The following is a 23,845-nucleotide window of genomic DNA, read 5'->3' as shown; positions in this document are numbered from 1 at the left end:
CTGTTGCTGGGCCTACCTGAGTGTCACAGGGATAGCAGTCTGATTTTTGTCTTTGGCTGTACCTGGAGCTGGGTATCAGCACTGATGGTTTTTGTCACTTTCAGGGAGATGTGGGGCTCCCTGGGCCCAGAGGATCTGCTGGAGTCCAAGGGGAACCGGTGAGTTAAGGGAAGGTGTTTAGGGAACTGGGCCTGTGAATGCTTTGCCCCCAACTTCCGATCCTTCTACCCACAGGGCCTGCCTGGGTTGGCCAGTCCTGGAGATCCTGGCCCCAAGGGAGACCCTGGAGACCGGGTGAGTAAATGTGGGGCTGAGGGTCAAGACAGGAGGAAAGGTGGTGTCTGAGAGCTGTGACTAAGTCCCGTTCCCCTTCTTACCCTCTTAGGGTCCCATTGGCCTCACTGGTAGAGCAGGACCTCCAGTGAGTATCTGTGACCTTGGGTGACTTCAAGGTTCCGGGGGTCACCTCTTCTCAAAGGCTACATATGTTCTGTGTTATCTTATTCTTGTCTCCCTCATAGGGTGACTCAGGGTCCCCTGGAGAGAAAGGAGACCCAGGGCGGCCTGGCCCTCCTGGACCTGCTGGCCCCCGAGGACGAGATGTAAGATTTGGGGGAATCGTGGGAGACAGGGGAGTAGGGGGTGTTGCCAGCGTCACTGGGGGATCTCGTCTCATGTCTCGCAGGGTGAAGTTGGAGAGAAGGGTGACGAGGGTCTCCCGGTGAGACTTCTCCCCACTGTGGTTTCTGATCCTTTACCCCTGAACTGTGGTCCCTGTGGTCTGGGACTCCACCAGGTTATCCAGTCCGTCCTCTGCCTCTGTCCAGCTGGTGCCCAGGCCCTCAGCCCCCATTTCCTGAGAGGGTTAGACCTAACTCACCTGCACAAAGTGACTATTCTGTCTATCACCAGGGTGACCCAGGTTTGCCTGGGAAAGTGGGTGAGCGTGGCCCTCGGGTAAGTGTGAGCAGAAGGAAGGGCGGTGATGGGAAAACTGTAGGCACGGAAGTGTGACAGAAGTGAGGAGGGGTGAGGGGTGGGGGAAGACCCTGCAGGGAGGTGGGGGGTGATGGGAAACTTCGGCATAGATTTTGGGGCAAACGGGGGGCAGTCTGTGTGTTCATGAGGAAGCTGCAGAATGCTAGGAGGGTCTGTGTCAGACTAGCTGCTCTTCTCAGGGTGTACCTGGAGCTCGGGGGCCTGTGGGTGAGAAGGGAGACCCGGGAGACCCTGGAGAGGATGGACGAAATGTGAGTCCCGACTTTGAGCCCTTGCTCCTGAGCTCAGTCAACCTCAACTCCCCAAGCATCTAATTCCCACTCTGACCCTGCCCCCTAACCCTGTAGTGCTGCCCTTACCATCCTCCCTGTCAGAGACCCTTTCACCGCAACCCTCCAAGGCCACGAGGACCCCACAAGTCCCCATGTACTTCTAAAGAGCACCCAAACTGCTCCCTGCCTTGAGTGATCTCGACTCCTGGCTTTCTGCAGGGAAGCCCTGGACTGTTGGGACCTAAGGGTGACCGTGGGGAGCCGGTGAGTGGGGCTGGCCTGGGCTCGGGGGGTGATTTTCCTAGTGCTGCTGCCAGTGTTGGTTAGCACCTGCACAAGGGGCCATCCCAGGCATGGCCTACCTTCTGAGAGCTGGCATTGGGGTGCTGCATGGAATTTGGGGCCAGAGTTAAGCCTGAGGTTAACCTGACCATGCCCTGGGACCTTAGGGCTCCTGTTGACCACGATCATTTCCTTTCCTAGGGACCCCCAGGACCCCCTGGACGACTGGTAAGTGTCGAACTGTGATCTTCACCTGCCTCTGTTGATACCACACTGTGTCCCTTCACCCTTTCCACACCTGTGGCCCCCCACACCTCCAGTGATCCCTGTAGCTCCTCACTGACCGCAGCTCCCCTCACCAACCCATCCCCATCACTGAAGGTTTCTTCTTCCGGTCACTCTCCTACAGGTGGACACGGGACTTGGAGTCAGAGAGAAGGTACTGGGACCTGTAGGTGGAGTGAATTCCAAGCTAGGAAGGACCCAGTGTCCTTCACAATAGATCCTGCCTCAAGGACGCCTCCTGGCTTGAGGGTTGTTTTCCTAGCAAGCCCGTCTCTGCCACAGGGCGAGCGTGGACAGGAGGGTCCTCGAGGACCCAAGGGTGACCCTGGCCTGCCTGGAGCCTCTGGGGAGAGAGTAAGTTGGTTGGCCCTGTGGGGGAAGAGGGCCTGGGAAAACTTGCTCTGACTCTGCCTTCCTCTTCCTCAGGGCATTGATGGGCTTCGAGGACCCCCAGGCCCGCAGGTGAGTGCTGTCCTGTGCCCCATCAGCCTAAGTCGCCATCTTGCCCTCACCTCTTGTCTGACCTTCTTCCCTTCAGGGGGACCCAGGTATCCGAGGCCCAGCAGGAGAAAAGGTGAGATGCTGTAATTTTGGGTTGTGGGCTTGGCTCCTAAACCCAGCTCAGCCTTCAAGGCCTCTTACTGCTCTGTTTTCCTCAGGGTGACCGGGGCCCCCCTGGGCTGGATGGCCGGAGTGGGCTGGATGGCAAACCAGGAGCGCCTGGCCCCCCTGGGCAGCCTGTGAGTTGTAGTAGTTACTGCTTATCACTTCCTTCTTATAGCCCTCAGAGGGGGCCTTGAGATCTCAGCCTCATCTTGGTCTTGAGCTCTAGGGCCAGGTATGCTGTCTGTCTGCTCCCAGGGCCTGGGTGGGACATGCTGCTGCCATGTTGGTCTTGGGTCATAAGAACTAGTGCCCTCTCAGTGGTGGGGCCTCTGACCCCATGAAGCTGACTTTGAGTCTTTCCTCAGGGTGCTGTTGGCAAAGCTGGGGAGCCAGGGAGAGACGTAAGTGAGGGGAACACCGGGCAGAGGGTGGCTGGGGGGCCCTGTGCACTCCAGCCAGACCATCATGGTCATGGCACCTGTGAGAGCAGGGACATTTGTCCTGCTCTGACTTTGATGAGGGCCCTCAGACCCTGGCTGGCTGGTTTTTGTAGAACCCCCCTTTCTAAAGTTGTTTGCCTTAGGGATCATAGGAGGTCCCCCAAGTTCTAGAAGTTTTCCATTAGGAGTCTCAGGAGGGGCCCCCTAACCCATGGGGTCTGTGCCTCAGGGGATCCTAATGGAACCTCCCAATCCTGGGGGCCTCTACAATGGAGGAGGATCTTGGAGGGGTCCTCCCAGCCCATGAGGTGTGTCCCAAGAGATGTCTCTGGGGCCTTCTCAGTCTTAGCAAAGACTTTTTCCAGGGGCTTCCAGGCCTTCGCGGAGAGCACGGTCCCCCTGGCCCCCCTGGCCCCCCTGGTGCATTGGTGAGTCCAGGCTTCATGCTGCCTTCTGCCTGCTTCCTACCCTCCGCTGAGGAGTGACACCTGACTAATGTCCTGTTCCCACAGGGAAAGCCGGGTGAGGATGGCACACCTGGCCTGAATGGGAAAAATGTGAGTAAGTCCAGGGCAGCCACAGTGAGACCTGGTGAAGTATGCCACCCTGTACATGGCCTAGCACAGACGACACATGAAGCGCATGCAGTAACACCTGAAAGCGCAGCCCACACATACGAATACATCCCAAGCTTGCATGCGGCAGCCTTGCAGACACACATCGGATGTGACCTTGTGCCTAGATGGGCTGACCCATGCTAAGATAAATCATGACCGTGAGCTCAGGCGGGGAAGTACAGACATGCTGGCATGTGGCCACATTCAGTGACATCCGTGAACACACGTTGACACATAGACGCTTCCCTCAGATGTGTGTGAAGACACGAATCCAGGACTGCACGTGGACCTGTGTTGAGACATGAGACACATGTCCTCGGCAGTGCTGTGTGACACATTTAGGGACATGCTGGCACGTGCATTTTTATCAGCGGTTGTGCACTTATGTGTTGCCATACACACTGAAGCATTCAGGACCCGCAGACAGATGCCAAGGCACACGCTTCTCAAGGCACCGGAGACCTGGGTGTACGTGAATAAGTCCTTGCCCATAGATAGTCATGGGTCAAGATATGCAGACAGATATGCAGAGCCACCTTCCACAACACACAGGCCAAGGGCACACTTGCTAAGACACATGGGTACGCACACCTCCAGACACATGGGCACTCACCCATCCAGAGATGCATGGACGTGGAATTAATCTAGAAGCCAGAGACAAGAAGACACATGCAGGGGCGTGCAGAGGTGAGCGGGCCCATCTAGGCATGCCCCCAGACAGGTGGCAGCTTACTCATTTGGACACACGCCACACTCTAAGATATGCAGAGCTGTGGCATCGGGCATAGACATTCGGTCATAGTCGTCTGAAATTTGCTGAGACAGTTTCTTGAAGGCAGGCACTGGTGACTGCGTAGGCTAATATGAGTCTTCTCTCCCCAGGGACAACCTGGTGACCCTGGAGAAGCTGGAAGAAAGGTAAAGCCCCTCCCCTGGGCCTACTCTGGCCTGGATTGGGCCATGTCTGAAAAACTCTTCTTTTCCTTAGGGGGAGAAGGGAGAGTCAGGTGCCCCAGGGAGAGAAGTGAGTGTTGAATCTTCCTTATCCTCTGACCCCTGACCGCAACTTTTTGTGCCACTCTTTTCTGGGGTGTAAGGGCTGATACTGGCTGTGTCCTCTACAGGGTCACGATGGCCCCAAGGGTGAGCGTGGAGCTCCTGGGAGCCCTGGACCCCAGGGCCCTCCAGGTCTTCCAGGGCAGGTTGGCCCTCCTGGCCAGGTAAGTGACCAGGGCAGTTTGGGACTTGTCTGAGATGTTTCCTGAGTCCCCTCCTGGAATGCCATGATCCTATGTGACTCCTCTGTGTTCTCTCATGTCTCAGGGTTTTCCTGGTGTCCCTGGAAGCATGGGTCCCAAGGTTAGTATGTGTGCTGGGTAGGGGATACAGCATGGGGCTGGCCAGGGTTGGGAGACATTTTCTCCACCTAATCATTCTTTGTTGTCAGGGTGACCGTGGGGAGACTGGATCCAAAGGGCAGCAGGTGAGACCCCCCTTTTTTACCTGTCCAGGTAGCCACAGCACCCACATAGACATATACACCCCTGAAGCTGGGTCCTAGCACCCTGTCTCTTGATCTCTGTAGGGCCTCCCTGGAGAGCGTGGTGCCAGAGGAGAACCTGGGAGTGTGGTGGTGAGCTGGCCTCAGGATTTGGCCCTTTCATTTATTTGCATGCCCATGGGGACTGCCTCTCCACCCTCTTCCCACGAGGCCCCTCAGGACTGCTGTGCTCAGTCCCTGCCTCACAGGGGTGCCTGTAGCCTACTCTCAAGGGAACTGGGACAGTGGGACATGCCAGGGAGGGACTCCCGGATGGCCTCCAACCCATCCTCAACAGAGGGCTAAAGAGGCGTGGGCAAAAGGGCATGGAGGCTCTTTCTGGGGGTACATGGGCCAGAAGGCAGGGGCTTCTCAGTGGGTAGCCTCTGACTAGTCTTTCGTCCCCAGAATGTGGAGAAGGTGCTGGAAACTGCTGGCATTAAGGTAGGTCATTTAGGGCTGCGTGGGAACAGGTAGGGGCACCATGAAGGCATGTAGTGCCCACAGGCCCAGAGAGTGGGTGTGGCCGTTGTGGTCCCTGCCCTCTGACTCCTTGCTATACCTTAGGCATCTGTCCTGCGGGAGATTGTGGAGACCTGGGATGAGAGTTCTGGCAGCCTGCTACCTGTGCCAGACCGGCGTCGAGTCTCCAAGGGGGACCCAGGCGAGCGGGGTCCCCCAGGCAAAGAGGTGTGAAGTGGCTGTGAGGTAGGCATGGCCCGTGGAGGGCACAGGAACTCAGCCACCGGCGTTCACTCTTCTGCTTCCCTAGGGTCCCATCGGCTTTCCTGGAGAACGTGGGCTGAAGGGAGACCGTGGAGACCCTGGACCCCAGGGGCCTCCTGGCCTGGCCCTTGGGGAGAGGGGCCCTCCTGGACCTCCTGGCCTTGCTGGGGAGCCTGGGAAGCCTGGCATTCCGGGACTCCCAGGCCAGGCTGGGGCTGTGGGAGAGGCAGGGAGGCCAGGCGAGAGGGTGAGCCTGGAGCTGGATGGGTGGGCCTGGGAGGTGGGGTCAGGGCTTGGGCTGCCCTGTGAATTTGGGTCCCCCCTGCTGTTTGCATTTCAGGGAGAGCGTGGTGAGAAAGGAGAACGTGGAGAACAGGTGAGCCGAGTGGACTGTACAAGACGGGGCTGCTTGGAGGCTGTGCTGGTGCAGCCATACCCTTTTCTTTTTTCTGCAGGGCAGAGATGGCCATCCTGGCCTCCCTGGGCCTCCCGGCCCTCCTGGCCCCAAGGTGATCACCCCAGCCCTACTGAGGCCTACTGTGTCTGATGACTCAATGGGGGGGCTGTGTTGTCTCTGACCCACAGCCTTCTGGGATCCTGTGAGCTAGGATGACCCCTGGTGTCTCCATAACAGACTCACCTCTCCCCCGCGGCCTTGTGCTTGTAGGTGGCCATCGACGAGCCAGGTCCTGGACTAGCTAGAGAACAAGGACCCCCTGGATTCAAGGGTGCTAAGGTCAGTGTAGATTAGCCTAAGGGCTCCCCCTGCTGTGAGGCCCGGGCCTAACTGGACATCTTGTCCCTACAGGGAGAGCCAGGCAGAGATGGTGATCAAGGTCTGAAAGGAGACAGGGTGAGGCCTCCTACCCCACCATGATCCCCCTCCTGTATGGAACACAGCAGGGGTGGTGTATGTATGTTCGTGGGCATAGGGCAGGGATTGGAGACTCAGAATGACTGCTTGCAGGGTGTGCCAGGCATCAAGGGAGACAGGGGAGAGCCTGGACAGAGGGGTCTTGATGGCAGCCCGGTAAGTCCTTGTCCCAAAGGCCTCATATGTGCAGGAATGTGGCTCTCACACGTTTGTCTTATGTGTGGGGCTGGAGTCAGCAATGCCCTGGACTGTCTAGGTCTTGTGTCCAGCTACCTGTGAGGTTGGTGTGTGTGGGAGAAGGTAGCATCAGGATACAAGGGTAGTGTGGCCTTAAACTTGCTCTTTCTAGGGTCTGCTGGGAGAACGTGGTGTGGCTGGGCCTGAAGGGAAGCCGGTGAGTGGCAGCAAGAATAGCCAGCCCAGCTCTGGGTCCTCTGCTGCATGGTGTGTGTGTGTGTGCGTGCGTGTGCACATGTGTGTGTTCCTAGGATGTAGGGGCTGTGCTTTTGAACACAGGTGTGGGCACAGGTGCGTGATGCCTGGAAAGGCTCACTGTTTGTTGAGTCCGTGTGAACATGTGTGCCTGGGCCAATGTGTGCTAGCCCTGAGGGGCAGCCCTTGGTATATAACGATCCGGACCTGGGGATGGGGTGTGGATGTGGGCTCCAGAAGGTGGGAACATCTTGAATGAGGCCCAGACTGAGACTCATCAGCTCCTTCCCTGTGCAGGGTTTGCAGGGTCCCAGGGGAGCCCCTGGCCCAGTGGTGAGTACCTCACTTCCTCTCCCACCCTGGGCCCATCCCCTGTGAGCAAGACTGCCTCACTTCCTGGTGGGATGGGGCTGGCACCCTTCATCAGACTTTCCCTAACAGGGTGGCCACGGAGACCCTGGACCACCTGGTGCCCCAGTAAGTGACAGGGGAGCACTGCCTGGTGGTAGCATGGGGGGATGGGACAGGCATCAGTCACTGCTGATGAGCTGGGCCATTTTTCTGTGAATCTCTGAGTCCATGCAGACTATGCTGACCCCTTCCCTCCTTGACACTCTTCTCTAGGGTCTCAACGGCCTTGTGGGACCCCAGGGACCTTCTGGCCTGAAGGTGAGTTAGGCCTGTGGGGTATGTGGATAGAGGAAGGGGTGAGCCCTGTTTATACCCAGAGCAATGTCTACCAACCTCCTGGGAGGTCATTGCCTGCAAGGGGGCTAAGCACCAGGAGCCCCTCTATGTGGGCTCGGCTCCTGAGGTTTCTTTTGCAGGGGGAACCTGGAGAGACTGGACCCCCGGGACGGGTGAGTGGCTCAGTTCACAGTAGAGGGTCAAAGGCAGATGGTGGGGTTGGCACTGCCCTGAACATGCTCTTTCTCCAGGGTCTGCCAGGACCTGCGGGACCCGTGGGACTTCCTGGCCCCCCTGGCCCTTCGGGCCTTGTGGTAAGTGACTGTGGCTGCTGCAGAGGCACTGCGACTACCCCAGGTTTCCATGTTCTCCCGTGTTCTGTCTCCTTTCCCTGTGTCACTCTCATGTTTGTTCTCCCTCAGGGTCCACAGGGGGCGCCAGGGTTGCCTGGACAAGTGGTGAGTCCTGGAGGTCAGTGGCTGGGCTCCAGAGGCCAAGGGTCAGGTAGCAAGTCCTGACTGAGCTCTTCCCTTTCAGGGGGAAACTGGGAAGCCAGGAGCCCCGGGTCGTGATGGTACCAGTGGGAAGGATGGAGACAGAGGAAGCCCTGGTGTGCCAGTACGTGTTGTCGGGGGAGCCCAGGCGGGCCTTCTGTGGTGTCCTGTGCCCGGTGTATGCCTGGATATGAGGAGTGGGGCTGCAGGGACAGGATGGGATGGAGGCTCTGACCTTCTCACGCTGTTCTGCTGCAGGGGCCACCGGGTCTGCCGGGCCTTGTCGGACCTAAAGGAGAAGCTGGACCCATGGGACCTCCTGGACAGGTGACCTTTGATGCGGACCTCCCCACCTGCTCCACCAGCTCCTCTGCTTTACCCCAAACCTCAGTTTCCAGATCTCACTGGGGTTGGCAGGGTGGGAGCAGGGAGGAGTGGCCAGGCCCTCACTCGGCATTCCCTACAGGTCGTGGTCGGGCCTCCTGGAGCAAAGGGAGAGAAGGTAAGCAGGTGGGAGCCCGGGAGGGGGGTTGAGGGTGGAGGAATCCCAACAACCCCTCTCCTTCATCAGGGAGCCCCGGGAGACCTTGCTGGAGACCTGGTGGGTGAGCCGGTGAGTGTGGCACCTCCAGCAGCAGGGGACCTTTGGCTCATGGTTTACTGACCTTCGTGACCCCCAACATCCTTAATATGTCCCACATTTGACCCCTGGCCTCATGCCACCCTTCTGGAGTCTCATCTGTCTGTGTGATAACTATGTTGCCTCCTGACCCTTGTGGCTACAGGGTCCCAAAGGTGACCGAGGACTACCAGGGCCACGGGGCGAGAAGGTGAGTGGGCCTGGCCTCCCGGCCCGAGTGTTGGGCAGAGAGGGGTAAGGCCAGAGCTCTTTATATCCTTTCTGTGCAGGGTGAAGCTGGCCGTGCAGGGGAGTCTGGAGACCCTGGGGAAGATGTGAGTCTGGGGTCTTTGCAGGTCCACACTTTGCTTTGAAGAATGTGACTATGGAGGTTGTTCTTGGGGTGCTTTGGACCATATGGGGGTCACATTCTTTTGACTTCCACCCTCTGAGTGCCTGGGATCCCAGCGTGGCTTTTGTGTGCCTATCTTCCTGTTCTTCTGTGCATCTGAGCCCAAACATGTGTGTTTCTATCTGCTCTCCCAGGTCTCTCCTTGGTCATGTGTTTGTAATTTTCCTGGCTCGGGCTTCCATCTGTCTAAATTCATATCTGTGGTCACATCTGAGCTCTCTGGGTGTGGACATGGCAGAGTTCCCATCTGAGCCTGTCTGTGCTCCTGCATGAGTTCCATGTGCCCATCATCATGCCTGGCTGCCCTTGGATCTGTGATCACCGCTGAGCTGCCCTCAGCCTATGCCCTCACAAGCCCAGGAGTTCTGGGTTCCTATGAGGGTGTCGTTGGTCACATGTCTGAGTTTCTATGGGTTCATCATGACATTTGAGCTCCCCTGGGAATATTTTTTTTTGGCCAAGTCTAAGCTTACTGTTCATATTCTTACCTTCTCAAATGCTATGTATTTATTTTTTAAGGGTCAAAAAGGAGCTCCTGGACTCAAAGGTCACAAGGTACATTTACCTGAAAGGGTCTCTGCTGGGGCTCATGGTCCAGAGACTCTTTGAACCTAATATAACTCCTCTTTTCCTCCAAGGGTGACCCAGGAGTTGGGGTCCAAGGCCCCACTGGGCCAACTGGTCCTCCAGGCATGAAGGTAAGTCAACACCCCATCACCAGCCCTGGGGCAGCAGTGGGGTGGTTTTGGAAGTGGGAGAAGAGGGAATTCTGGGACTAATCTTGGGAAGGGATCCCACAATGACCTCTCCTTCCTTTGTCATTTCTATTTCAGGGAGACACGGGTCCCCCTGGATCCCCTGGTGCTCCTGGAATTATTGGGTTCCCTGGTCAGACAGGCCCTCGAGGAGAGACGGGCCAGCCAGGCCCTGGTGGAGAGCGGGTGAGGGGGTAGAAACAGCATGTGGGAACTTCGTAACTTCAAGATCTCTGAATCTGGTAGTGGGTGAGGAGGAGGGGACCTTGGGGGCTCCTAGTCTTGGGGAAAAGAGGAGGAGGAAGGTTCTAAGTCACTCTTTGCCTCTCTTGACCCATTTTCCTGTAGGGTTTGGCAGGGCTTCCAGGGAGAGAAGGTGCCCCAGGCCCCTTGGGGCCACCTGGACCACCAGGGTCGCCGGTGAGTAGAAGTGCCCCCATTCTCCAGTCTCTCCACGGAAGGATGTGTGACGGGGACTAGGCCCCACTGCTACACTGCGTGTGTGGGGCTTCAAGGACCATAGGACTCTCCCCTCATTCTGACCCACAGGGAGCACCTGGAGCCTCTGGACTCAAAGGAGACAAGGTTGGTGCAGTGCTGCTGGCTTTCATTGTGCCCTGTCACCCCTCCTCCCCTGACCTCCCATGACCTTCTTTTTCCCTCTGATTCCCCTCGCCGATCCCTGATGTCCTGCCGATCTCCAGGGAGACCCTGGAGTAGGACTGCCTGGGCCCCGAGGAGAGCGTGGGGAGCCAGGTGTCCGGGTACGTACAGCTTCTCCCATGCCAGAGAGCCATGGCCCTGATCCTTTTAGCACAGGTCTTGCCTCAGATTTCTAACCTCTGAGTCAATGGACCTAATGTAACCATTCAGGGTGAAGACGGCCACCCTGGCCAGGAGGGACCCCGAGGACTCATGGTAGGTCCCTTTGGGGAAAGTGCCGGTGATGGTCCTGCCTGTGTCCCCTGTGCCCTTAGGACACTGCATTCTGCCACCGCCCCTTGGTGCTTTCCATTTCCCTTAGTCCCCCTCTGTCTGGCTCTGTCTCCCCGCACCTGAGCTGCTCCTAGTGCCCCCAAATTCCTGTAGCTCAGTCATTTTCTCTCACACAGGGGCCCCCAGGCAGCCGGGGTGACCAAGGGCAGAAGGTAAGAATGTAGGGGGCAAAAGTGAGTGGGGGTGGAGATGAGTCTTCAGGACTGGGGACTCTCTAGCTGGGGTGGGACTCAACACTCTTCCACCCCATAGGGTGATGCTGGAACCACAGGCCTAAAAGGTGACAAGGTGAGTGTGGGAATGGAGCAGGGAAGGAGCATGGGACTGGGTTGCTTCTGACTTCTCTGACTGCTCCCTGCCTCCTCAGGGTGACTCGGCTGTGATTGAGGGGCCTCCAGGACCACGGGGTGCCAAGGGGGACATGGTGAGGGTCTGGCTCATGGGCAGACTGGGACCCTGTGTGTGGGAGGGGCCCCAGGGGGACTCAGCTAGGGGCTCTGAGAGCTCAGGTCTCTCATCTCCCCGGAAGGTGAGGGGCTGCCAGCTCTTGGCTCTGACTTCTACCTCCTGCTCCAGGGTGAACGTGGGCCTCGGGGCCTAGATGGTGACCCAGGACCTTGGGGAGACAGTGGGAACCCTGGTGACAAGGTACAGGGACTGGGGTCGGTCCTCTACATAGGGTCCTGCAGGCTCTAGGGATTCCACAGTGAGTCTGTGTGGGCAGGAGGGGCAGGCAGGAGGGACTGTCTTAGGGCTTCTGCAGGCTGAGAGTGTGGGGGCTTGAGTGAGGCCTTCCAGTGAGGGGAGGAAGGGCACTCTGTGGACTATGGCTCCTTGGCTGTTGGGAGTTCCCAGATGGGGTTAGAGGCCCCAGTGTTGTGGAAGGGCCCATAACAGGGGGGGTCCCAGGGAGGGGAAAGAGCTGTCTGGGCATCCCAGCACCAGCTCTGTCTTGCCAGAGTAAGGGTGGAGGGAGGAGCCACTGGGGATTGCCAGTGGGAACAACCTTGTGGAGCTCTTCCCTGTTAGTGAGTACTAGTCACCCTCAGAGCCTCTGGCCTGGTCCTGACTCTGGCCCCCTCTTCTGGTTGCTCCCACAGGGTGTCAAGGGAGAACCTGGTGAGAAGGGCATGGCTGGGTCAGTGGGAGCTCGTGGACTCGCAGGACCCAAGGCAAGCCCTGCCCCAGAACCGGCCATGCGTCACACACACCTGGCCCTGGCTGTCCCCGAGTATGGGAGGGTTCCTGGTCCTTTTGATGTTGGCATAAGGATGCTTGCATAGGACCTGTGTGCAAACTGTACCCTGGCCTGGAGTCACCAAGCAGCTGCCTGTGCACTAGGCCAGCCTGGGGCCCAATCACACTGAAGGGCTCAACCCAGTCTGTGTCCCCCACAGGGTGAGCCTGGTGCTCCAGGGATGGCTGGTGACTCGGTAAGATGCTCCCCTCCCTCCCACAGGAACCCCTCCCCCAACAAAAAACCCATCCCCATCGTGGTCCTACTCATGTGGCCTTTGCTTTTATTAGAGACCCAGTATCTCATGGTGTTCTCCTATTGCCCAGGGCCCTCCATCTCCACAGTGACCCCCCAATGGTTATGACCATGCCCATGGTGACCCTAGTCCCATGAACCCTGCCCTTCTTGTGTCACCCCACGGTGTTCCCTGCCTGCAGTCCAGGATTCCCTTTGACACCTCATTGACCTCCCTTGACCTCATATTGACCCCCCCAGGGACCCCCAGGAAAGGATGGAGCCCCTGGTTTCCAAGGAGACAAAGGAGATGTTGGCTTCATGGGTCCCCGAGGCATCAAGGTGGGAAGTCAGAACTGTTCTATATTTTATTTCTGGTCAGAAAGAGTTCAGGATGGGGCCAGATGTTGGAGTGCCCAGGTGGGATTGTGAGCGTTAGGTCAGAGGTTGGAGTATCTGAAATCAATCGAGAGAGTTGGGTCTAGGATCAAGGACTTACAGGGTGAAGTGTCTGGAAGTTGCTTTGTTGCCTGCTTTTCTCTCTCAGGGTGAACGAGGGATGAAGGGAGCCTGCGGCCTTGATGGAGAGAAGGGAGACAAGGTACAGAGGTAACAGGAACGTGAGGGGAACATGAGGGCTGGGACCCAAGGCCGAGCCCTCTTCCTAATTCCTGTAGGGAGAAGCTGGTCTCCCAGGCCGACCTGGGCTGGCAGGACGAAAAGGAGAGATTGTGAGTGTGGGGCACCCCCAGAAAGAGGGTAGGATGGGTGAGCCAGGGCAAACCTCATGCTTTTGTTCTTTTTCAGGGGGAACCTGGTATACCAGGTCAGTCTGGAGTTCCTGGCAAAGAGGGACTGATTGGTCCCAAGGTACAGTCCACAGGGGGCATAATGGGGATGAGGGTGGGGCAGGAGAGGTCACTATAAGGTCATGAAGGTTGGACGTGGTCGTACACACCTGTAATACCAGCACTCGGGTGGCTGAGGCAGGAGGATCACCATGAATTCGAGGCCAGCCTAGGCTGTATAGTGAGTTCGGGGCCAGCCTGAACTATAGAGTGACCCTGTCTCAAAAAACCAAAACAAACAAACAAACAAAACACACAAAAACAAACGTATAAACGGGGCCGGGATTTAGCTCAGTGGGGCTGTGCCTGCCTTGCAAGCACAAGGTCCTGAGTTTGATTCCCAATACCACCCCCCCAAAAAAAACCCAAAACAAACCCATAAGGTCATGAAGGCTTAGAGTCAAAGGAGCTTGTGGAGGGTTGGCGATTGGGGGATGATGTGGGGTGGTCTTTAGATTTCAGAGTGGGCTGGGGTCACAGCAGAGGGATTGAAAGAGTGGAATGAGGTGTTACATGCATCAGGGCAGGGGACTGCAGTGGAGTTTATATCACGGGGACACAGCTGTTAGGGTCACAGGTGCTGACATTATGGAAAATTAGGGGCATTGGGTTAAGGTGTCCATGGGAGGTTAGGGAGGTCAAGGCAGGGCGTCTCTCATGCTTATTCTGTACCCAGGGTGACCGAGGCTTTGATGGGCAATCAGGACCCAAGGGTGACCAGGGTGAGAAAGGGGAGCGGGTAAGTCGAGATCAAGGCTATGGTGAGTTAGGGGAGCATGTTCTGTGGGAGTGGGTCATCTTTGGGGGTTCTGCTTACTGACTGTCCTGTCTATCCCCAGGGACCCCCAGGAACTGGGGGCTTCCCAGGTCCCAGGGGCAATGATGGCTCTAGTGGTCCCCCTGGGCCACCTGGCAGTGTCGGTCCTAAAGGCCCTGAAGGACTTCAAGGCCAGAAGGTAAGGGTCCGAACTCCGACCCCTGACCTTGAGCTTCCCTACTTTTTTGTTGTTGTTATTTTGCAGTGCTGGAAGTGGAAGCAAGCATTCTACCTAGGCCTCCCTATCCTTCCTATCTCCCCAATTTCTGACCCTGTCACCGATCTTCCAATCTCCTTGCCCCAGCCTCTGCAGCTGTGATCCCCAATTTGCTTATCTTCTGATCTCCACTGCCTGACCCTGCTTACTCAGTCCTTATACCTGACAGGGTGAGCGAGGTCCCCCTGGAGAGCGTGTGGTGGGGGCCCCTGGGCCTCCTGGAACCCCGGGTGAGAGAGGGGAACAGGTGAGTGGGGACTCCTGGACTTGGGCTCAGAGACTGGGGTGACTCTGGTGTTCTTGAGCACTGAGGTCACAGCCTGGTCCCATCTGTTGCACACAGGGGCGGCCGGGTCCTACTGGTCCCCGTGGTGAAAAGGGAGAAGCTGCAATGACGGTGCGTGCAGTCCTGGAGGCTAAGGCCACCTCCCGCCCCCACTCCCCGTGTCCTGCGCCCTACTCAGTTGGACTTGCCTTGATCCCTGCATTATGGGCCCTGTCACTCCTGTGATTCATGGGTTTTCCTGGTCACTGAGGTCTTGTGTTCCTAGGAGGATGACATTCGGGGCTTTGTGCGTCAAGAGATGAGTCAACATTGCGGTGAGTGGGCCTAGCCCAGAGGCCCCAGGACCCCATCCGACTCCATCTTAGCCACTAGGAAGGAGCCAGCTGATCCCAGAGCTTAGGGGGGACCAGGGTCATGGAAATGGGTGGATACACAGGACAGACACGTTGCTAGAACCTTTCTCAATGAGGGACACATAGGCAGATGTGGGTGGCCAGAGTGTGCCAGCATGGCTGTGTGTGGGAGGTGAAAGGGGGAGCAGAGCTGGGCGACTCTCCCTGACATGGGAGAGGAGCCGTGATGACCCTGGTGGCATCAGAGTGAAGCTCTGTCTCTTCCCATCTCTTGTTTGAAATTTGTTCACTGTCTGTACACGTCTATTTTTCTCCATCTCCATTACTTGCCCTTTGCTGGCCTATCCCCAACTCTCATTCCTGTGTGCTCTACTTTTCTTCCTCTCTTTCTTCTTCTCTGCCCCTCCACTTCCCGCTCTCTTGTCCCTCCTTTTGTCTGTCACTGTTTCTCCTGCTGTCCCTCTGTACCTCTCAACTTGCTGTGTGCTGTGTGTGTCTCCGCCTCTCTGTCTCTTACTCTCTCCTCCATTGGCCTCTGCTCTTCTCTGCCCTCTCCAGCCTGCCAGGGCCAGTTTATTGCGTCAGGATCACGTGAGTAGTTTTCTGTACCCAGAACTTCCCTCCCCCAGGGCCACGGCCTGGGTTCTCTCAGCAGGGGTGTGGCTGGGTGGCTGTCCTGGAGGGCCCCAGCATATCACCTGGGGTTGTTACCTGCTCTTTGCTCCAGGACCCCTCCCCAGTTATGCTGCGGACACAGCTGGCCTCCAGAGCCGCCGGCTGGTGCCTGTGCTCCGGGTCTCCCACGTAGAGGAGGAGGGTGAGAACATCCGGACCCTGGGGCCTGTATGCGTGGGGCATGCACATGCACATGCATGCCCGTGCATGCTGGGCCCGTGCCATGTACATGAGTCCCACATACAGGGTGCACAGGATGGGGGATCAGCATTGCCCACCTGTCGCAGGGCCTGCAGCTGCCCTCTCATAGCACACCCATCCTGCCCACAGACCAAGTGCCCCCTGAGGACGATGAGTTCTCTGAATACTCCGAGTATTCTGTGGAGGAATACCAGGACCCTGAGGTTCCTTGGGACAGTGAAGGTGAGAGCGAGGGCTGGCCCAGAGGCGCTTACCTGGGATCAGGCAAAGCCAATCCCTGACCGATTGACCCCCCAATCCCACTCCACCTCCCACCTCCCTGCTGACCTGACCCCCTTGGCCCCAGACCCCTGCTCCCTGCCGCTGGACGAGGGCTCTTGCACTGCCTACACCCTACGCTGGTACCATCGGGCTGTGCCCGGAGGCTCAGAGACCTGTCATCCTTTCGTCTATGGTGGCTGTGGAGGGAATGCCAACCGCTTCGGGACCCGTGAGGCCTGTGAGCATCGCTGCCCACCACGAGTGGTCCAAAGCTCAAGAACAGGTAGGGGCCTACACCCACCTCCGCGGAGCCCTGGTTACCCAGATCCATGGTTGAAGAGGCCTGGGACAGATCCCCAGATCAAAGAACCACACACAGATACATCTGTGAAGCCCTCCACAGTCTTTCTCCATGTTAGCCTCCTTTGGGTTCCCTCTGAGTCAGAGGCCGCTCCCTGCCAGGCCTCAGCTCCCTCCCCCGGGTGCTCTCCTGCCTCTCTCCTTGGCTGACAGGGATGAAAGTTCAGAGGACTGAAGGTGGTTTCTGACCTTCCTGCCCAGGTGCTGCCCGGAGCTAAGGCCTGTGTGAGGAGCTGATGTTCAGCATCCTCCGGGAGATGGGGTCACAGCAGGGCCCTGTGGTCCCTCCCCTTGGTGCTAAGAAGCTGGTGTGCACGTGAGCGTGGTGTACATGTCCGTTATTTCAGTGACTGAGTTCCGTGGGTCTAGCCTTCCCCCTGCAGACAAACCCCCATTGTGCAGATGACTCATGGCGGGGGTGGCTGTGGGCAGTGAGCAGATGTGACTAGGTCTGACGGTCCCTTGACCCAAACCTGTGATACCATGGTGCTGATTTTGGGGAACATTAAAGCTGCTGTTTTAAAAGGCCCTCGTTGTGATTTTTTTGTATGTATGTGTCTCTTTGTGCTGGGGGACAGATTTTTCCCTGGTGGTGGGTACTATTCTGCATGGGTAGAATCCTGCTGCCAAGTCCTAGTCATGGTTCTGTGACCCTCAGTGCCCAGCTTGTCCCCCAAAAGAAGAGAGGGTGGGAGGAGAGACGTCCTCACTGCTCCCTGGACGGGTTGAGTCACGGGTGGGGGCTGCCTCACGCCTCATGTGCCCCAGCTCCCACCTCAGGGACTGGGGGAGATAAATGGGCCCTGGAGTGGAGCAGAGGGTTGGACCACAGGACAGCATCACAGGGCAGCAGCCGCAGTGGCTTCAACTTAACCCAGAGGAAGATAGTGGTAGGACCGGTGTCTGCTTGTGACAGGAGCGTCCTAGGGCACTGAGCGAACCTGGGAGGCTCTGGGATCTTTGGTTTCTTCTCTGCCTTGAGGACCCCTTCTGCCTCTTGTTTTAGCTGTGAGCTCTCTAACTGGGTTCTGTCTCCCTTTTTATCATGCTGTCTCTGAAATTTTATTTCCATAATGCTCTCTGTCTCTGGGATGCTTTCTGTCTCTCACTTTCTTCCAGGCTGCTTTGTCCTTTGCTCTGTCTTATCCATCGTGTTCATCCCCTCTTCTTTTCCCTCTTGTTCTGTTTCTGCTCTTTTTCTCCATCTCTTCTTCTCTCTCCATCTCTTCCTGTCTCTCTCTCCCTCTCTCTCCCTCCGTCTGTTTGTTTTGTTTTGTTGAGACAGGGTCTCACTTTGTAGCCCAGGCTGGCCTTGGACTCGTGATGATTCCTCTGCCTCAGCCTCCCAAGTGCTAGGATTACAGGTGTGCACCACCACACCTGGCTTTCTCTCTGTTTCTTCCTCTCTCTATCTCCCTTTCTCTGCAGCTCTTTCTCTCTCCCTCCATCTCCTCTTCTATCTCTTCCTCTTTTCATCTCTACTTCTCTCCATCTCTTCCTCCCTCCCTTCATCTCTTTCCATCTCTTCCTGTCTCCCTCCATTTCTCTCTCTCTCCATCTCTTCCTCTCTCTCCCTCCAACTCTTCCTCTCTCTGTCTTTCTATGCATCTTTTCCTCTCTTTCCCTCCATCTCTTCCTGTCTCTTTCCACCTCCTATCTTCTGCTCTTCTCTCTGATCTTGCCAGTTGGTTGTGTATAAATCATAGTTAACCAGAGCCTTTGCCCTGTGTGTATTTTCTCCTTGTAGCCTGATGCCATGATGACCAGGTTGGCTCTGTGGGTGCTGATGGTCCTGATGTCAGACAGGGTCCTGGTTGTCCCAGTGACCCCTGTCCCAGCCTTCCAGATCCCCCCTCAGAACTGTTCACAGACCATTTCTCGTCCCGTGGCCTCAGCAAGTCCCTCAGCTACCACCATAGGCCTGTCCTCTGCCTGGGGACACCCCAGCCCTGGCCCCCGCCTTGGCCCACGCATGACCCTCTCACTGGATGTCCCCATCGGCCTCCTGCGGATTTTACTGGACCAGGCCCAGACCAGAGCTGCCAGGGAACAGGCTGCTGCCAACGCCCACATCCTGGCCCACGTTGGCTGATGCTGAGGAAGAGGGGAAAACCTAGAGGTTGGCGGCAGCCAGACAGTGTCACATCTGGGAAGAGTGTGCCTAGATGCTGCTACAGCAGCCTCCTGCCGCATGCTGTCATAGCTCCCTGGAGTGCTCCACGGATGCACGACCTGGACTGTACTTGCTGAGTCACTGCTGTGTGGAGCCATGCCGAGCCTGTGTGTACCCTGGACTCACAGTGTGTCTGCACGGCTTGGATAGCACCACATTAGGTCCCTGCCGTGTGGAATCTCCCACATCTGGGAACCTGCAGTCTCTGAGCATCTGCACACTGTCCCGCTTGGTCACAGCCATGTTCCATTCATGGGCTGAGACACAGGAGCCCAGCGCTCCGTGAAGCAGTCACTTCATGCCCACAGTCTGGACTCCACGTGTACCACACAGAGCGTGCTGGCTGAGGATCACCTTGCATGTTTTCTTCACATGGAAGCGGACTGCTGAGGCACAGTCAGCCATACGTGCAAAGTCTGGCCATGGCAGTCTCACCTTATGGTTGTGTGTGCCCACATGGCTGAGGCTCTGTGTACTGCCCATTACAAGTTTCTGGCGGCTGTGTGTGTGAGCGATTTGGGGTGCATGTGAAGCATGCACAACCCACAGCTGGCCACTGTCCTACCTTAGCCCCTGGCCACCCAGCCTTGACCACCCAACCTGGACACATGTGGCTCGGGAGAGGGAGCTCATGCTGCCAGGGCTCTAACCCAACTGTCCCCCTTCTTCACTAAAATGTCCTCAGCGGGGCCGGGGATTTAGCTCAGTGGTTCTGCTGCCTGCCTCGCAAGCACAAGGTCCCAAGTTCAATCCCTGGTTCAAAAAAAAAAAATGTACTCAGCAAAGATGCCACCTCAGTCTCCTTATCTGTAAAGGGCTTTCAGTCTCCTTATCTGTAAAGCTGGTTGTTGTTCCCCTTCGTGTGTGAAGACTGCGGTTAGCTGCAATAGGTACTCAATAAATGGCGTGTGATTGGAGGATGGAATGCCTGAGATTACTCCATCACGTCCACATCAGGGCGAAGTCACAGCTTCTTTCTCTGCTGTTCCATCCACCCTTCCTCCCCACACTCTTAACTGACCCAGCCGCTTAGTAGTTCAGGAGTAGGTATTGCTGTTTCACACTCCTCCCACCATTGCTGGGCTGGAGCTACCCGATCTGAGCACAAGGGCAGGCCTGCCAGAGGATGGGGCAGGCACTGCACATAGGGTAGAAGCTCTGCCCAGAGACAAGGGCAACCCCTGGGCAGCTCTGACTGGAGAGGCAATACCCGCCCATGTGCAGCTGCCTGCCTGGTCAACCTCACAGTAGTTAGCAGCCCTGGCAGGCGGGTCTAGGGCGGCCGAGAGGTGGAGCTGCTTTCTTCAGAGCCTGCCTGAGGCAGGCAAAGGCGGGGTTACCCTATTTCCCCCGGAGCCACAGGGGGCGGTGGTGGCCCCGGCCAGTTCGGTGGCAGGATGGACAGAGGCACGTTAAGAAGCAGCTCTCTGACCAACCCAGGGCCGGGGAGCAGCGAGCAGAGTAGGCACGGGGCAGTGTGGGGCGGATGGGAGTTTGGGGAAAGACCTGGGTGCAGGGAGGGTGGTTCTGGAGGGGAATGAGAGTGTTGGGTGTATCTCCCCGAGGACATCAGTTTGACAGTGGCCTGGAGAAGGGGGAGCACTGTTGTCTTGCAGGGCAGAGGCAGTTGGGCCAAGGGGAAACTATAAATAGTGTCTTCCTTCAGCCCAGAGGGAGGGGCGGCCTCTGGAGCTGCCCGAGTCCCTCCCACTCTGTCCCTTGCTGGCCTTCAAGGGGACATGTTCATCTAGGTCCTCCCCCAAGGGATCATCTAGACTAGGGAGGCCCAGAGGCTTATTTGGAAAGTTGTTCACATCATGTACCCTTAGCCCGAAAACCAGAATTTCTAGGTACCTACTGTGTGCTCTGTGCTGGTCCTGAGCATCTCTAAGTGCCTACTGTGTACTTTGTCTTGCCCATGAGCCTCTCTGAGCCCCTTCTCTGTGCCCTGGCTGGTCCTGAGTCATTTTGCGTACCTACTGTGTGCCTGATGCCAGATTGGAACCAGGAAGTGCAGATCAGAGTGACGGGCTGTTCGCAAATGGATGTATACATAATAGGAAACTCACACTCTGTGAGACCTGGGCCCAGGGAGTCACTGGGGACTATCCTTCCTGGAAATGTCCAGAGGAAGCTAAGATTCCTGGGAACTCTCCCTGCCCCTCAGGGACTGCAGTGTAGGATGGAGGAATAAAGACATAGGGGGCAGCAGAGAGCAGCAAGCTCTGCAATGCCTGCTGGTCCCTTTGCACTCCCTGCCTGGATGTGCAGCTGTGTGTGCAGGTACATGCTTGTGTGCCCTGGGGTGTGCATCTTCACAGCATGACCCAAGCCCCTGGGTCTTTATTCTTTGAAAGATGGACTGGGCAACAGATATGGGGACAGATATGAGCCTTGAGAACTGAGGGTTGAAGACTTTGGCTACCCCCTGGCTTCTACTCTGGGATTGTGGGAGGAGGTCCAGGGACACTGCAGAGAGCACCCTGGGAGCCAGCCAGGGTCAGGCTAAGCAGATTCATGGTAGGGAGAGAGTGAACTGGATATATTCACACACAAGTACACACTGATGTTCGAGCACACTTCCTGTGCATGGGACAGGATAGCTGGCACACTTTGGGATGCCCAGAGGAGGGAGAATCTATGAGGGCCCATTATTTATTGGAAATTTACTGATGCTGGGGGAGCAGGAAGCCAGGAAGGCATTTCAATAGAGGGTAGGAAGCATAGCAGTGGGTCAAGGTGCAGGGGTGAGGTTCTGAAGGCTAGGGGTTCTGCTGAGTCTTTTGTGTACTGTGGACCGGCTCTGTGCCATTGGACCCTTCTCTCCATCTAGATCCTTAGTTTCCTACCTAAGAAGTGAGGCCATGGGAGAAGAGATGGGAAGTATGCTTCGGGTAGATATAGACCTTGGCCTTAAGTAGGGGCCCAGGCTCGTGATGTTGACCTACTCCTTGCCAGCTGGCTATATATGCCTGGAAGGGTGTGTCTGGGTGAGGCCAGGGTCAGCTAAGAAAGGGGTGAAGGTACCGAGTTATGGCATTTCCTGGGAACCAGGCTCAGATTGTCTGGTGTGTAGATAGCCCTAGCCCCCTGCCCTTTCATGGTTGCCCCCGCCTTCCATCTTTTGACTGATATCCAGAGGGGTGGGGAAGAGGAAGGCAGGTCTGAGGAGGGGCTGGGTACCTGTGGATGTTAGAGGAGGCAACTTCTCTAATGGAGTTCTAGGTGTTGGACAGGGTGTATGCATGTGACCGTGAGTTTTCTGAAGTCAAGATGTCCTTGGCAGTGGCCAGGAAATAGGAGTGGCTGTGTCAGTAACAGAACGGGTGCCTTTGGAGAAGCAGGGCCAAGTGGTTTATCACAGGGGCCTGGAGGAAGGTGTATGTGGGGACAGACATTGCAGTTGGGAATTGAGGGAGAAGGAAATGGTATACTTTGCATTCCACAGCTAGAGCTGGTTTTAGGGAGAGTCCAGGTGGGCTTCCAGCATTTAGATCTTCTGAGCCTTTATTTCCTGTGAAATGGGTAAGACATGTGTCTGTCATCTTTTTGTTTTGTTTTGTTTTTGAGATTGGGTCTTGTCTTGTAGAGCAAACTGGTTTTGTTTTTTGTTTTTTTGTTTTCTTTTGAGACAGGGTCTCACTATGTAGTTGAGTCTGACCTGGAACTCACTATGTAGCCCAGGCTGGTCTTGAACTCCCAGCAATCCTCCTGCCTCAGCCTCCCAAGTGCTGGGATTGCAGGCGTGTTCCACCACACTTGGCTAGCAAACTGGTTTTGAACTGACTATGTAGCACAGGCTGGACTCCAGCTCACAACAATCCTCTTGCTTCAGCCTTCCTACTTCCGCTGGGGTTACAGGCATGTGCCACCACCCATGGCTTATGTGTCTGTCATCTTAATGGTCTTTGCCAGGCTTTGAAGTGTCTGGTAGTTTGGAAGCTAGGCTCAAGGCAGGTGGACAGGCCTTCTGGCCACTGGTACAGTGCTGCACCTACTGCAAACAAGGTAAGTTTTACTCCTTGTGCCCCTCACTCCTGTCTGGGTGCACTGTGGGCAGAGAGGATTTGAGGATGCAGGCATCTTAGAGGGTGGAGGATATTGTTAGAGGGCAGTGTATTACAGGTGCAGTCTGAGCTGGTGAGGACTGGAGCAGAAAGTGGCTGGCAGACTCAAAGCAAGAGCCTGCATGCGTCTGGTGGGGCCAAATATAAGACAGTCAGCTAAGTTTCCTGAACTTCTGGAGATATCCCTGGCCCTTTGCCCCCAGAGCATTTTTCAAAGACAGGAGGGAGGTTAATATAATGAATGAGAGCACTAATGTGTTTCAGAGCAATTTTTCAGAGATCAACACATTTAATCTACACCATGATCTTGTAAGACTGATGATCTGTGCACCCTATTTCCCTGATGAAGAGATAGAAGCCATTTTAAAAAATGCATGAATTAAACTCGGCTTGGAGGCACAAGCCTGGAATCCCAGCACTCTGAGGCTGAAACTGGAGGACTGCAAGTTTGGGCCCAGCCCGGGCAATTTAGCAAGACCCTGTCTCAAAATAAAAAATAAGGGGGGGGAGGTACTGGTGATGTCGTTCAGTTCTAAAACCCTTAGTTTAATCTTGTCTCCCCTCATCCAAAATGAATAAATGCATGATTAAAAATTTAATTGGTAAAAATAAAATTTTGGAAAGAGAATTAATATACTGTCAGGGATCAGGGAGTCCACAAATAACTTGGTCACAAGGTCCTATGCATTTGCTCTGGGTGGGCAGGAGTCTAGGCCAAGCTGTCCATAAGCCAAAGCCAGGAGACACCCTACCAAATTTGAAATTTGTCCTATGCCCCTGTCCATGAGATGAAGGGGCTTTTCCGCCATGGTTGATCAGGTAACCCTCCTGAAGTGGTCAGAGACTTGCGGCTTGGAGCAGATGAGGGGGCCCAGCACTCCTATGCATTTGCTCTGGGTGGGCAGGAGTCTAGGCCAAGCTGTCCATAAGCCAAAGCCAGGAGACACCCTACCAAATTTGAAATTTGTCCTATGCCCCTGTCCATGAGATGAAGGGGCTTTTCCGCCATGGTTGATCAGGTAACCCTCCTGAAGTGGTCAGAGACTTGCGGCTTGGAGCAGATGAGGGGGCCCAGCACAC

At 56.3% G+C, this 23,845-nt stretch overlaps 2 protein-coding genes across 5 annotated transcripts in view; both read left to right on the top strand.

Annotated features, from left to right (window-relative positions):
- Nucleotides 1-18,346, top strand: part of Col7a1 (collagen type VII alpha 1 chain) — a 32,005-nt gene extending 13,659 nt beyond the window's left edge. For 3 of the 4 annotated variants that reach the window (XM_019206249.2, XM_010615636.2, XM_019206247.2), the window contains exons 49-119: nt 105-158; nt 235-294; nt 386-421; nt 522-602; nt 686-721; nt 913-957; nt 1,179-1,250; nt 1,491-1,535; nt 1,755-1,781; nt 1,963-1,992; nt 2,121-2,192; nt 2,265-2,300; nt 2,377-2,412; nt 2,498-2,578; nt 2,810-2,845; nt 3,250-3,312; nt 3,397-3,441; nt 4,384-4,419; nt 4,490-4,525; nt 4,626-4,721; nt 4,825-4,860; nt 4,949-4,984; nt 5,087-5,134; nt 5,450-5,485; nt 5,609-5,731; nt 5,814-6,014; nt 6,108-6,143; nt 6,223-6,276; nt 6,435-6,503; nt 6,576-6,620; nt 6,735-6,797; nt 6,991-7,035; nt 7,371-7,406; nt 7,515-7,550; nt 7,698-7,742; nt 7,901-7,933; nt 8,012-8,074; nt 8,183-8,218; nt 8,298-8,378; nt 8,513-8,581; nt 8,721-8,756; nt 8,826-8,867; nt 9,040-9,084; nt 9,164-9,208; nt 9,805-9,840; nt 9,924-9,983; nt 10,119-10,226; nt 10,389-10,460; nt 10,590-10,625; nt 10,745-10,804; nt 10,914-10,958; nt 11,153-11,188; nt 11,289-11,324; nt 11,404-11,460; nt 11,613-11,684; nt 12,137-12,208; nt 12,434-12,469; nt 12,769-12,849; nt 13,055-13,108; nt 13,185-13,238; nt 13,315-13,377; nt 14,032-14,094; nt 14,195-14,311; nt 14,559-14,636; nt 14,733-14,786; nt 14,941-14,989; nt 15,587-15,619; nt 15,756-15,845; nt 16,034-16,126; nt 16,251-16,448; nt 16,727-17,048. In XM_019206249.2, coding sequence (XP_019061794.1) covers nt 105-158; nt 235-294; nt 386-421; nt 522-602; nt 686-721; nt 913-957; nt 1,179-1,250; nt 1,491-1,535; nt 1,755-1,781; nt 1,963-1,992; nt 2,121-2,192; nt 2,265-2,300; nt 2,377-2,412; nt 2,498-2,578; nt 2,810-2,845; nt 3,250-3,312; nt 3,397-3,441; nt 4,384-4,419; nt 4,490-4,525; nt 4,626-4,721; nt 4,825-4,860; nt 4,949-4,984; nt 5,087-5,134; nt 5,450-5,485; nt 5,609-5,731; nt 5,814-6,014; nt 6,108-6,143; nt 6,223-6,276; nt 6,435-6,503; nt 6,576-6,620; nt 6,735-6,797; nt 6,991-7,035; nt 7,371-7,406; nt 7,515-7,550; nt 7,698-7,742; nt 7,901-7,933; nt 8,012-8,074; nt 8,183-8,218; nt 8,298-8,378; nt 8,513-8,581; nt 8,721-8,756; nt 8,826-8,867; nt 9,040-9,084; nt 9,164-9,208; nt 9,805-9,840; nt 9,924-9,983; nt 10,119-10,226; nt 10,389-10,460; nt 10,590-10,625; nt 10,745-10,804; nt 10,914-10,958; nt 11,153-11,188; nt 11,289-11,324; nt 11,404-11,460; nt 11,613-11,684; nt 12,137-12,208; nt 12,434-12,469; nt 12,769-12,849; nt 13,055-13,108; nt 13,185-13,238; nt 13,315-13,377; nt 14,032-14,094; nt 14,195-14,311; nt 14,559-14,636; nt 14,733-14,786; nt 14,941-14,989; nt 15,587-15,619; nt 15,756-15,845; nt 16,034-16,126; nt 16,251-16,448; nt 16,727-16,743 — 4,152 coding nt within the window. In that variant the 3' untranslated portion in view covers nt 16,744-17,048. Of the gene's footprint in view, nt 1-104; nt 159-234; nt 295-385; nt 422-521; nt 603-685; nt 722-912; nt 958-1,178; nt 1,251-1,490; nt 1,536-1,754; nt 1,782-1,962; nt 1,993-2,120; nt 2,193-2,264; nt 2,301-2,376; nt 2,413-2,497; nt 2,579-2,809; nt 2,846-3,249; nt 3,313-3,396; nt 3,442-4,383; nt 4,420-4,489; nt 4,526-4,625; nt 4,722-4,824; nt 4,861-4,948; nt 4,985-5,086; nt 5,135-5,449; nt 5,486-5,608; nt 5,732-5,813; nt 6,015-6,107; nt 6,144-6,222; nt 6,277-6,434; nt 6,504-6,575; nt 6,621-6,734; nt 6,798-6,990; nt 7,036-7,370; nt 7,407-7,514; nt 7,551-7,697; nt 7,743-7,900; nt 7,934-8,011; nt 8,075-8,182; nt 8,219-8,297; nt 8,379-8,512; nt 8,582-8,720; nt 8,757-8,825; nt 8,868-9,039; nt 9,085-9,163; nt 9,209-9,804; nt 9,841-9,923; nt 9,984-10,118; nt 10,227-10,388; nt 10,461-10,589; nt 10,626-10,744; nt 10,805-10,913; nt 10,959-11,152; nt 11,189-11,288; nt 11,325-11,403; nt 11,461-11,612; nt 11,685-12,136; nt 12,209-12,433; nt 12,470-12,768; nt 12,850-13,054; nt 13,109-13,184; nt 13,239-13,314; nt 13,378-14,031; nt 14,095-14,194; nt 14,312-14,558; nt 14,637-14,732; nt 14,787-14,940; nt 14,990-15,586; nt 15,620-15,755; nt 15,846-16,033; nt 16,127-16,250; nt 16,449-16,726; nt 17,049-18,272 lie in introns of those variants that run through there. The other variant, XM_019206248.2, reaches the window with a different exon arrangement.
- Nucleotides 18,347-20,075: 1,729 nt separating this feature from the next.
- The window catches only part of Pfkfb4 (6-phosphofructo-2-kinase/fructose-2,6-biphosphatase 4), a 45,621-nt gene continuing 41,851 nt past the window's right edge, over nt 20,076-23,845 (top strand). Inside the window, exon 1 of the mRNA XM_010615638.2 lies at nt 20,076-20,159. Coding sequence (XP_010613940.1) covers nt 20,096-20,159 — 64 coding nt within the window. The 5' untranslated portion in view covers nt 20,076-20,095. The remainder of the gene's footprint in view (nt 20,160-23,845) is intronic.

Source organism: Fukomys damarensis, unplaced genomic scaffold (genome assembly GCF_012274545.1).
Source record: "Fukomys damarensis isolate Sample0158 unplaced genomic scaffold, DMR_v1.0_HiC HiC_scaffold_37, whole genome shotgun sequence".
NCBI lineage: Eukaryota > Metazoa > Chordata > Mammalia > Rodentia > Bathyergidae > Fukomys > Fukomys damarensis.
The sequence above is the reverse complement of the archived record's forward strand: the minus strand, read 5'-3'. Positions and strand labels throughout refer to the sequence as shown.